This window comes from Bufo bufo, chromosome 1 (genome assembly GCF_905171765.1).
Source record: "Bufo bufo chromosome 1, aBufBuf1.1, whole genome shotgun sequence".
Lineage (NCBI taxonomy): Eukaryota > Metazoa > Chordata > Amphibia > Anura > Bufonidae > Bufo > Bufo bufo.
In genome coordinates this window covers 505,550,104-505,562,506 of record NC_053389.1, presented here as the reverse complement: position 1 = coordinate 505,562,506, position 12,403 = coordinate 505,550,104, and the positions used below count along the sequence as shown (strand labels likewise).

Genomic DNA, 12,403 nt, shown 5'->3' with positions numbered 1-12,403 from the left:
TATTACAACACACACGAACACAAGAGTCCAATATAAGCAATCATTTATTTTTCACTCATATCACATGAGTGAAGACGAGTGGCATGTATTAATATCCATATGGAATATGCCAAGGAAAGTGCAGTAATATTAAAGAGGACCTTTCACCGATTCTTACCCTATGAACTAAGTATACATACATGTGGAGCGGCGCCCGGGGATCTCACTGCACTTATTATCCCCGGGCGCCGCTCCGTTCTCCTGCTATGCCCTCCGGTATCTCCGCTCACTAAGTTATAGTAGGTGGAGTCTGCCCTAGCGCTGGCCAATCGCAGCGCAGAGCTCACAGCCTGGGAGGTTATTTTCTCCCAGGCTGTGAGCTCTGCAATGCGATTGGCCAGCGCTAGGGCAGACTCCGCCTACCATAACTTAGGGAACGGAGATACTGGAGGACATAGCAGGAGAACGGAGCGGCGCCCGGGGATAATAGTAAGTGCAGAGAGATCCCCGGGCGCCGCTCCACATGTATGTATACTTAGTTCATAGGGTAAGAATCGGTGAAAGGTCCTCTTTAAAACAAAAATAGAACATCTGAAAATGCACACAAAATAAACTACACATTGGAAACTGGAAATATTGCACATTTTAAAAAAGTGTTGAAGAGCTGCATCTGGCCAAGTCAATGATGTATTGCTTGTAGAATCATGGAAGCTATTGTAGGAAGATGGAGGAATCCTTTTGAAGGAAAAAAGTTGCTATAATAAAATAAAAGGGAGTAAAACACAAGCTAGTCATCGGAAGACTGAGCAATCAGTTTTAGATGGTCACATTGGCACACAGGTAATTGAAGGGATAGCTAATTGGCTTTTTATAGATTAAATTATTAGGATCCGCAATTTCGTTCCTGAAAAAAAAATAGAACATGTCCTATTCTTGTCCGCAATTGCGGACCAGAAAAGGCATTTTCTATTATAGTGTCTGATGTGCGGATCCGCAAATTGCAGGTGTCAGTGTTTTGCGGATGTGTGAATGGACCCTTACTCTGCTAAATTTGTGAACACCATAGACAGATCTTGCTGCGATCATTGGTGGTGGCTCTAACTAAATTTAAGGGCCAAATTATTAATGTACCGACTGGCCTGTAAGAAAAAAAAATAAAAAATTATAAGTACAGCTTGCAATGCTTTGTAAGCCAAGCAAAGTAGGACAAAGTGCAAGGATTAGGAGGGAAGGGAAAGCATTGCTTTTGATCAGTGTAAACCAGTTTGAAAGCCAAAACTAGGATGCTGTAGCCCAGATTATTCCGTGTATAACCATGGCCAAGGAAACTGGGTGCATGCCATGCATAGGGCGAAGTTACCGTTCTAAGAGCAGAGTAAGGTTAGCAGTTTCACACACACAACCTAGAATAAGTTAATGGTAGGACAAATATCACACAATGGTCTAGGCGCCACTATGCATGCGACAGTGCTTGTCCCACCATTTGCTGTACGTTCTGGCTAGCTGCTCATTGTAGCATTTTTAGATTCTAGGAGGAAAGCTTTCGTTGGTACAGTTCACAGGCTCTCAGCTTTTCGTAGGTCGGGCTGTCACTGTCCGGAACAATCTGTATAGGTGGTAACCATGTTTCCTCGTCGCTGAGTGACAGTTCTACAGTGCTTGCTCGATCCATGGAATCTGCTGTCGCTTCCAACGTTGTGCCTTTGTGCATTGCCAAAACTACCAAATGTAAACATCTTTTCCATATCTTCAAACATGTCATTAAATAAACTTCCCCCAAAACCAAAGTCATCAAAATGGCGCCTTTGCCTATGAGAAGGGTCTTGTTGGCTCCTAAAGTGGGTATTGTCAAAGTGCCTCTTTGATCTAGAATTTTGGCTCTCCCCAAAAAAGTCAAAATCTTTGAATAGTTCATCAAAGTTAAAATTGAAATGCTGGTGGAAATGTTTGTCGGAGCCTGGTCTTCCTCCAGTGGTGAAAGCATCATGGCCAGATAGATCATATTCCTTCCGTTTATTGTCATCCGATAGGATCTCATAGGCTGTAATGAAAAGGAATGCACAGCACATTAAAACTAGTTTAGAAAAGGTACAATATATCAACCCCTTGGAACCCCAGGAGCGCGTTTCATCTCATGTCCACACCTTCCAAGAGCCATAACTATTTTTCTGTTACTATAGCTGTAGGTGGCATGTTTTTTTTGATGGGAGAGTTTAACCTTTTAGTGGTGCCATTTAACTCTTAGGACAGGGCGATTTTCCATTTTCAACTCCATGCACGGCCATATTCTGACCTCCAGAACTTTTTCACATTTCCATCCACAGAGCCGTTTGAGGGCTCATTGTTTGTGGGGTGATCAGTAGTTTTTCCCAATACCAGCATGTATGATATTTTAATCACTTTTATTCAAAGCTTTACTTTTTTCCCCTCCTATTCATATCAAAGTCCCCTTAGGGAACTTGAAAATGCAGTTGTTAGATCACTTGTCCCACAGACTGGGGGACCCACACATTTCAGCCACATGTAGGGCACTACATGAACCATCGTTGTGGAAGCCTCAGTCTGTCTGAAGGATCTGAGGCTGCTACAACAAATGAACAGCTTTTTTGGTCACCATGCGACCACCCAGGGAAAGCAGCCTTTACTAACTTATGCATTGCAGAAATACAAAACTACATTGATCGGCTTTTTCGTTTTTTCCCTTTCAAATGAATAGGACAAAAGCTACAATAACCCAACACAACCACTACTAAAAAATAAAGTCAGCGTAGTATGGACCAGTGTAAATAATAGTTATTAAATAAAAAGTTTAAAGTTAGGCTACTTTCACACTAGCGTTGTTTGAATCCAGCGTTCAATTCATTCACCGGAACTGCCCACCGGATCCGGAAAAAACTGATTACATTTGAATCCTGATCAGGATTTTGATCACAATGAAAAAATGCATTGGAAAAAACGGATCCGCTATTTATGGACTAACTTTTTTTTCACATTTTTCAGGTTTAACATGCAAAAGCCGGATACGTTTTGACGGAACACACGGCGCCGGATGCGGCGTTAATGCAAGTCAATAGGAAAAAGGCCGGATCCGGCGTTCAGTCAAAGTGTTCCGGATTTTTGGCCGGAGGTAAAAATACAACATGCTACGGTTTTCTGAAAAGCCTGATCAGTCAAAAAGACTGAACTGAAGACATCCTGAACGGATAACTCTCCATTCAGAATGCATTAGGATAAAACTGATCAGTTCTTTTCCGGATTTGAGCCCCTAGGACGGAACTCGGCGCCGGAAAAGAAAAACGCTAGTGTGAAAGTAGCCTTACCCACCTTTCCCAATTTTACATATAAAAATTCTAATTAAAAAAATAAACCTAACAGGTATTGCCGAATCTGAAAATGTGTGAACTATTAAAATATTAATTCCTATGCGATGAACGCCGTTACGAGAGAAAAAAAATCTATCTATTTTTTTTTTACACCAATTTATATAATAATTTCTCCAATTGGTTGTCTTTATTTTTCTTTTTTGTTCTACAGCCTGCTGTGCTTCCTATGCACAGTGATGAATGGAAGGGACTGGTCTGACTGTGGTCGTGTCAGCTTTCTGTAATAAAGCATGCATCTCTGCCAAATGGGTGCCATAATAAGCTCTAGTACATGGCGGAAAAGCCAGCATAGAGGGGAGGCTGCCATTTACTGCAAGCTATAGTACAGAAAGCTGGTAGAGGGTGGGATGAAAGTTTAAAATCAGCCCCCACCCTTCCCAAACTTTTATAAAAAAAAAAATAATAATAATGGACAATATAAGAATTTAAAAAAAATGGCAGCACTCAAAAAAAACTAGTGAAAAGAAAAGCACTTTATTCACCCCTGTGGTCACAACTAGAGATGAGCGAACTTGTGTTTCAAGTTTGGCGTACGTACAAGGTTCAGGTTATGTAAGAATTCCGTTATGGATTCTGCTACCACGGACCATAACTAAGGGTCCATTCACACATCCGCATCTGTTCCGCAATTGTGTTAGGAGTACGTATCCACAGCCAAGAATAGGACATTTCTAACATAGTGCTGGCCATATGCAGTCCGCAAAATGCAGAATGCACATGACCGATGTCAGTGTTTTGCGGATAAGCAATTTGCGGACCCCAAAACAGTTGTGGACGTGTGAATGGACCCTTATGGTCCATTGTAGCGGAACGCACGAAAGAAGAAATCTGGATGCTATGGACAACTAAGCCAGTTTTCCTTTGCACTAGTTTTGATAAATCGACCCCACTGTGTAGTTGCGTGTACATAGCATTGTGTGTTGTCACACTGTACTAATCTGTATGGGACAAGTGACCGCTCACTGTGCGGACTGCACACAATACTGTGTTCAGAAGAGAGTGCATGTAGTGAGCCGTCAGTTATGATATCTATATCCTGCGTATAACACCATGGTTTGGGGTGTAGATTGCTGCACTGACGTTATCAGCAGAAATATCCATTGTGTCTACAAATAATGGACTTTCTAGAGAAAGAAAAGAGAAATAGAACTGCTGATTACAGGCTGTAGCAAAATGTAAGACTCACCATATTGTGGATTGGAATGAAATCTTACAAGTTCCAGCAGCCTATATGTAAGTGGCTGCTAGCTGTGCTATGTAACAGGATGTGGGGGCGGGGCAGCAGAGCTTGTGCATGTGAAATCCACAGGAACACCCACAGAGCCCGATGAAACATCCGAACAATGAGTGAATCTCATAGAAGAGCATTTCTGAGAGCATGTGAAGCAAAGCTGATACCAGTAAACAAACAAGTGCAATTTTATTATGTGCTGTGTTATGGTAAGATATGGGGTTATTGATTTTTAGTGCACAAAGGTGTCCATAGCCTTTAAGGGGTTAAATGCTCTTACCTTCAGCTATTTCCCTGAACTTTGCTTCAGCATCAGGACTTTTATTTTTATCCGGATGATATTTCATGGCAAGCTTGTGGAAAGCTTTTTTGATCTGTCGCTCTGAGGCATTTTTCGGAACCCCCAAGATGTCATAATATGTCTTGGCTGCTAATATGACTTCAGATATTAATAATATACACACAGCAAATGTGAGCACAGATTTAGCAGAAGCCATCGCCGAGGTCCCTGTAAGAAACACAAGCAACTTGTTATGAGGTGTCAGAAGGATTGCATCAGATCTGCTGCAAGTCCACAGGCAATACAAGGTCTTATGGAGAAGACAGTCATTGCTAATGTGTACCTTTACAAGAGCGTTAGCAAACGGGCTCTTAAATTCTATTCTACCTGCTTGTGGCTGATGCAAGGACATCAAAGGAGTAACATGAAGCCACTAAAGTACATAAAATTATAACAGGGAGACAGTAAGGCTACATTCACATAGCCATTTTTTAAATTAATATTTTGGACCGTTTACACAGCCAGACGGAGCCGGTTTCAGCAGGACTGCACCCATCTCTCAGCCATTTAAAAAACACATTCACTGTAAAAAGTTATAAAAAATAAACATTACAAAACCGGTCATCCACTAGCACGGGCAGGGACACTCGCTCCTTACTAGAGGCAGCAGGACGTGGCGCACTCAGCGGTAACGCCACTATGCTTGGGGTAGGGGTGATCAAATAGACTTCGATGAAACATCCAAAGTCGATTCGGATAATACTTTGTTTGAATACTGTACAGAGTGAGCGCTCTGTACAGTATTAGAATGTACTGGCTGCGATGAGCCGACATTACTACTTCTCGAAGTCTCACATAATAACTTCAGAAATTAATTTCTACTGTTAAAAACCTTTAACTGAACTCTGTTTCGGTTCCAAGTCAATTTGCCTCCAGTGAAGAGTCTGCACGTAACAGTGGACCAGGCAGGTTGTGTTTGTTTTAATTTGTTGGCACATTTAGACAATAGGTGTGAGGGGCATTACTGGACGTCATTATGCCCACTATGAGGGCATGTATACAAGGGATAGATATAGAAAGATAGATAGATATAGAAAGATAGATAGATATAGAAAGATAGATAGATATAGAAAGATAGATAGATATAGAAAGATAGATAGATATAGAAAGATAGATAGATATAGAAAGATAGATAGATATAGAAAGATAGATAGATATAGAAAGATAGATAGATATAGAAAGATAGATAGATATAGAAAGATAGATAGATATAGAAAGATAGATAGATATAGAAAGATAGATAGATATAGAAAGATAGATAGATACAGAAAGATAGATAGATACAGAAAGATAGATAGATATAGAAAGATAGATAGATAGATACAGATATACACACACACACACACACACACACACAGAGGACTTTGCAGAGGTCAAGATTAAATTTTTTATTTTTTTAACATTATAAAAATTGTCACACGACAATGACGGTCTATGGTGTCACACAAAAAACCATTCAAGGTGGATTTTTCTACGACTGTTGCGTTGCAGTCACAGCACGACACACTACTATTATAAAAATTGTCACGCGACACATGTTAGTGTAGTTGTGCCCTATGTATTGCACGACACATGTCGTTGTGTAGAAATAAAGCCTAATTGACGTAGATTTCCAATCTGCAGCCTACGAAGAGCAAGACAGACTCCCATTTCAGCCCACTATACACATGAAAATGCTGGGTATGCCCTTTTGGACTGAACCAACATAGCTTGTCACAACCAGATTATCGGTTTACTATGTCCACAGGATAGGGGATAGCTACTGTATCGTGGGGGTCCTACCCAGAGTACCAGGGAGTTCGAGACGGCAGAGTACAGCGGGCATAACTTGGCACAAGTGGAACACGACAAGTGCTATAGCCCTACAGAGGCAATAAACACTATCCCGAGGGATGCACAACCATTTCGCTTCCATTGAGACAGCCACATGCAAGTGAGCGCCATTCTAAATAGGGGCCTCAAAGTGTACCTAAACGTTATTAAGACTTATTCTGAATGTGATAAGAAATTTTTTCGTACTATACCTTAAAAGCCATTTACGGTTTTCTTGTGAAATGGGCACCCGCCATTCAGGAGTCTAGAGCGCTTTGGAGTCCGTCCACGCGATGTGCCATGCAGAGCTCTTAGCGAGCGGAGCTGGTGCTCACTGCTGTCCCAGCAGAATCCATCCACCAGTACGCGTCAGCGGTGTACGGAGTCCAAAGCGCTATAGATGATACCCGATCTCCTGGTGACGATTTCACAAAAACAGGAATATTTTAAAAGGTATAGTACAAAAAATAAAATAAAAATTCAAAGTGTCTTATCACATTAAGAAAAAGTTTTAATAAAGGTCAGCTGAAAGTGTCGGTACACTAACAATACACCAATAAAGGGTTAGTTTTGAGGACACCACATGCTTTAGGCTAGAAACGACCGCTAACACTGCGCCCATCGTCCACCAGAATGAAGGAAACTTACTGACCCCAGATAAACAGGCACTCAGTTCATGCCAGGCGCCAAGTCCATACTTCCTTCTACCCAAGGAGTCTAAGGGGCATCACACACCTCTATATGTGTGCGACACCACCCATTAGATTGACACCTTCCCAAAGGCACTGAGATCATCATCCGCTAAAGTTCACAGCTTGTCAGAGATGACCAGCGTCCGACCACAGGCTTCACTATGAACAGGTCTGACAGCTGCAGATGTATAAGGGCATGTTCACACCACACCAGAAATAAGAGGAGACACTCTGTATGAAGGACAGCACATCCTCCCCACTAATCTGTGGGACGCCTTCATGTGTAGTTCAGCACAGAATAAACACGAAGATATATGTAAAAAAAAAAAAAAAAAAATACCCTAAATGGGTCTCATCCAAACACTTCAGTCATTTGACAACTATGTACCTGCATCAGAGATGGGCTGATGACTGCTGTCACTTCCCTTCCCCCACAGGCTTCAGTAGGTTGACATGTAAGGTCACCAGCAGAGGAGACCCATGAGGGAAACAAGCGGAGAATAATACAACAGTTATAGGAGTAGAAGAAAACTAAACCCAAACCGTCCTGAACCAGTCACTAACGACAGGGGGCGCTCTAACACCCTATGCTGCCAGTCATCCTCCCATGTGAACGAGGCCAGTGAGCACTACTACCCCTATCATCCTCTGGCCATACCGGCACAGCTCTAACTAGAAGCCCATGCTCCGCCACTGGCGGTTCTCCGTGCTGGGGCACACATGGCGAGCCACCATCACCCAGTGCCCCTCTACACGTGCAGCCACTTACCAGCCTTCCGCCGATAACCAGCAGCCAGGAGCAGCTCTGACTTATCTGTACTGCCACTGGCGCCCCGCCTTCTTCGCTGCCAGCCGCTCTGCTACACGACACGCTTTACCATTGGCCCACAACCCTCACGTGATTTTAGACGCACGTGGAATGCTGTTGTTTTACAGAAAACGTGGACGTCACTTCCGCTGTAAAGTGCACTGGCTGCTTTGCTGCGTCATTAGCGCGGGAATAAGGAAGGTGGGCGGAGCTGAACGGTGCCGTGGGGCAGCATTTTTTGTATAGTCAGTACAGAGGTTACCAGGCTGTGTGTCCGCTCGGCCCCTGGTTTATCAATGAGCGGCGGGGAAGGTGTTAATAATAGGAGTTTATGGCTCTGTCCTATCCCACAGTTCTGCCCTCAACAAAAATGGCGGCTCGGCGCTCCGCTCATGCTGACGGCTTGCGCCAGGTAAGCGCTGGCATTTCGGATGCGGAAGAGCAGGCGCACTGCCCTGTGGTTATTTACACCCCCCACAGTCCTCGTGTGGCGTGCATGACCCTGCTGCGCCCCGGACTCCTCCGAGCCTAGGCCGATACCCGGAGATATTGTAAGTGGAGAGCGGGAGTAGTAGTTTAAGAAGGTGTGTATGTCTGGGAGGCTTCGCTTTTATTACTCGGTAGTTCATCTGTGACGATGATCCTGTGACTGTGGTGGTGACCCTACGTGTCCCCTGCCACCAGGAGAGGAGCCTTCCGTGTGATTCTTATCAGATCCGCAGCATTGCGGCTGCAAACATCACCTATAGTGTGAACAGCAGATACGTGATTGTAGCAAGGGGGCTCCACCATGACCATATTCAGTAGTGATGTCAGGGTGCAGGGATAGTGTGCTTGGTGATGTCGCGGTGCAGGGGATAGTGGTCGCGGTGCAGGGGATAGTGTGCTCGGTGATGTCGCGGTGCAGGGGATAGTGTGCTCGGTGATGTCGCGGTGCAGGGGATAGTGTGCTCGGTGATGTCGCGGTGCAGGGGATAGTGTGCTCGGTGCAGGGGATAGTGTGCTCGGTGATGTTGCGGTGCAGGGGATAGTGTGCTCGGTGATGTTGCGGTGCAGGGGATAGTGTGCTCGGTGATGTCGCGGTGCAGGGGATAGTGTGCTCGGTGATGTCGCGGTGCAGGGGATAGTGTGCTCGGTGATGTCGCGGTGCAGGGGATAGTGTGCTCGGTGATGTTGCGGTGCAGGGGATAGTGTGCTCGGTGATGTCGCGGTGCAGGGGATAGTGTGCTCGGTGATGTCGCGGTGCAGGGGATAGTGGTCGCGGTGCAGGGGATAGTGGTCGCGGTGCAGGGGATAGTGTGCTCGGTGAGGTCGCGGTGCAGGGGATAGTGTGCTCGGTGAGGTCGCGGTGCAGGGGATAGTGTGCTCGGTGATGTCGCGGTGCAGGGGATAGTGTGCTCGGTGATGTCGCGGTGCAGGGGATAGTGTGCTCGGTGATGTCGCGGTGCAGGGGATAGTGTACACGGTGAGTTCTTTTTGGTCTTCCATCATGGAGACTGCGTAGACTGATTCTGCAGCCATATTCTCTTCTGTCTTACTCCTACTTACCTACTAAACATACATAGTAGGGGCACAGATGAAAAGGCAGTATGACTGCGGAGTTGGACTACAAGTAGCATGGTGCACAGCAAACAAAAAACAGCTCACTGCTCCGCCTTGTGTATCAGCCTCCCAGCACCAATCCACTTCGAGTTTCCAGGGGTTGTCACTTCAGCAAGTGGCATTCATCATGTAGAGATATGAAGTGGCATTCATCATGTAGAGATATGAAGTGGCATTCATCAAGTTATTACAAGCCACTTACTAATGTATTGTGATTGTCCATATTGTCTCCTTTGGCTTAATTCATTTTTCCATCACATTATACACTGCTCGTTTCCATGGTTACAGACCACCCTGCAATCCATCAGTGGCGGCTGTGCTTGCACACTATAAGAAAAAGTACCAGCCCATACGCACTCTTGAGGACCTGGCCTCTAGAGAGGCAGGCGATTTTATTTTTATTTTTTTCTTTTATCTACATTGTGCAAGCAAGACCATTGCTGCAGGTGGTCGTAACCCCTGGAAATGAGCAGTGTATTAATCGAGCCAGCAAAGGAGACAATATGGACACTCGCAATACATAGACAACCCGTTTTAGATCCAGTGAGTTTGGCAATATGGACTTTATTCAAGGCAGATTAAAAGGTCCTCCAGGGAAAAGCGAAACGGCTCCACGATTACGTGTCTCTACTGCCTAAAAGCATGCTATGAGTTACCGCCAGTATGCAGTAGAAATGCGTAAGCGTGGAGCTGTTACACTATTTCCTGTGTACAGAAACGTACAACTGGTATGCCCGAACAGGTCCCTGTGCAATCTAGGGAGTGGTCACCAATCAGAAAGTAATGGCACATCCTAGTTATACGCGGTCACCGTTTGTGATGGGAATGACCCCTGACAAGCTGTGCCAGAAGGAAGGTTAAAGGGGGTCATCCAACAAAAAGTATGTTGGCTTTCCAAAGGGTAGGTGATAAGTATGGTGTCACGATGAGTACGACTGTTGGATCCCCACAGTCCGTTGAATGAAGTGGTTGACCGCCATGTCCACTAGCTTCTGTTCAGATGGAAGACCCAGGGAGTTCCAGCAGTCGGACTCCCCGCAATCTGATGCTTATTGCCTATCCTGTGTAAACTTCCGACCAAATAAAATCTGAAATAACCTGAGTCCTTATCTATTATATCTCCATATTTTATATCTTATGTAACCTAGGAAATGTATGCCAGCATGAAATATATGTAGTATGAATGTTTTCATGCTAAGGGGAACATTTATCAAATCTGCTATACCTAAAAATGCCTCAAGCGATGTTGCACGTTTTGGGACTTTTGTTGTTCCCATGCCACTTTCAGAGGTGGGGTGAGAAGTTGGTCAGGTTTTTTGCCAGCAGATCACTTTTAAGTCACAAGCCAGGTAACCCCCAGGCGTACTTTCTCTGAAAATAGGTGCAACAACTTTACACTTGCGTTGAATTTATAAAAACCATTCATAATTTGGCAGAAGTTAGCATAGCAGCTCCAATCTTAAACCTGTAAGTGTGCATATATTAACGGTAGATGCCCTCAACCCAACAAAACCCTAGTGGTTCCTGACCGTGACAATATGCCCTTATCACTATAATGTATGACATTACCATTTCAGGGAACAGAGCATCATTCCGTGGGCCATGAAATGCCAAGCTGCCAGACAATGACTTACGAGTTGCATCATGCCTCCCTGGAAAATATACTTAACACCTCATCGGTCTCCAAGATGTCTTTTGAGGCTCCATTAGTAGGGACAGGTGACATTGTTTCAGAAAATCTCCATAGATTTCATGCAGATAACTTCAGCAACAAACCACAAACCTCTGACAAATCAATAGTGTTCACCGCAGTCACACAAGCCATAGAGCAACTGGGCTCGGCTGAAGAATCCATCATAACCATCATTATCCCAGAAGACTTTCCTGGAAAACAAGCTTTTCTGACGAATCAGCCCATCCTACAGGATCATCAGGTCACTGAAGAGGAAAATCTGGAGGTGGAACACGGTTATGAATCAGACGGAGCTGAGGAGAGTTCAGAGATGGAGCATTCCTACTGCAGGCTTGATTTGGATAGGAACCAGCTCTGGGAAACCATTGCGAAACTCCAGTCCAAAGTCGCACTGCTAGAGGTGCAGGAAAATGTCACTCTCGCCCGTCTAAGATCGTTGGAAGCGCTTTTTGGACAATTAAAGCAAGAAAATTTGTTATCGGATGAAAAGTTAAAAATCATTGATAATTGTCAGAACAGCTTTGATTTTGCAATTGTACAATAAACTTGTTTCTGAATGTCATTGCTGTGTATGAATATGGTAATGGATGATGTATGTGTCTAGTTCACTGTACAGGCGGATGGCAACATCACCTCGAAATGGCATCATTCACTATGGCCTCATTCAGGTGTGTGTACATCCACTCAGCTGTGGGGGTGGGCTGAATTCAGAGTAAGGCTATGTTTAAACTGTGAGAAAAAAATCCATGTACAGTATTTTTCACTCTATAAGACGTACCTAGGTTTTAGAGGGGGGGGGGAACCAAAAGTTTTTCATCAGACCTCCGATCTTCATCAAACCTCCGATCTTCATCAAACCCACA

The 12,403-nt window shown here is 44.4% G+C and overlaps 2 protein-coding genes across 3 annotated transcripts; one reads left to right on the top strand and one right to left on the bottom strand.

The window, feature by feature from the left end:
• Positions 1-1,513: 1,513 nt before the first annotated feature.
• Positions 1,514-8,316, bottom strand: DNAJB9 (DnaJ heat shock protein family (Hsp40) member B9). Its single transcript, XM_040410939.1, has 3 exons — positions 8,207-8,316; positions 4,874-5,101; positions 1,514-2,020 (listed from the first exon to the last, which is right to left on the bottom strand). Exons 2-3 carry the CDS (start codon positions 5,088-5,090, stop codon positions 1,569-1,571), a joined length of 669 nt encoding a protein of 222 aa, XP_040266873.1. The 5' UTR covers positions 5,091-5,101; positions 8,207-8,316; the 3' UTR covers positions 1,514-1,568.
• Positions 8,317-8,409: 93 nt separating this feature from the next.
• Positions 8,410-12,102, top strand: THAP5 (THAP domain containing 5). 2 transcript variants are annotated; one of them, XM_040410960.1, is made up of 2 exons: positions 8,410-8,796; positions 11,425-12,102. In XM_040410960.1, the coding sequence occupies exon 2, from the start codon at positions 11,455-11,457 to the stop codon at positions 12,082-12,084; it is 630 nt and encodes a 209-aa protein (XP_040266894.1). In that variant the 5' UTR covers positions 8,410-8,796; positions 11,425-11,454; the 3' UTR covers positions 12,085-12,102. The 2 variants fall into 2 exon arrangements, with proteins under 2 accessions (XP_040266894.1, XP_040266885.1); XM_040410951.1 differs by having other exon boundaries at positions 8,410-8,829.
• The last annotated feature ends 301 nt before the right edge of the window (positions 12,103-12,403 follow it).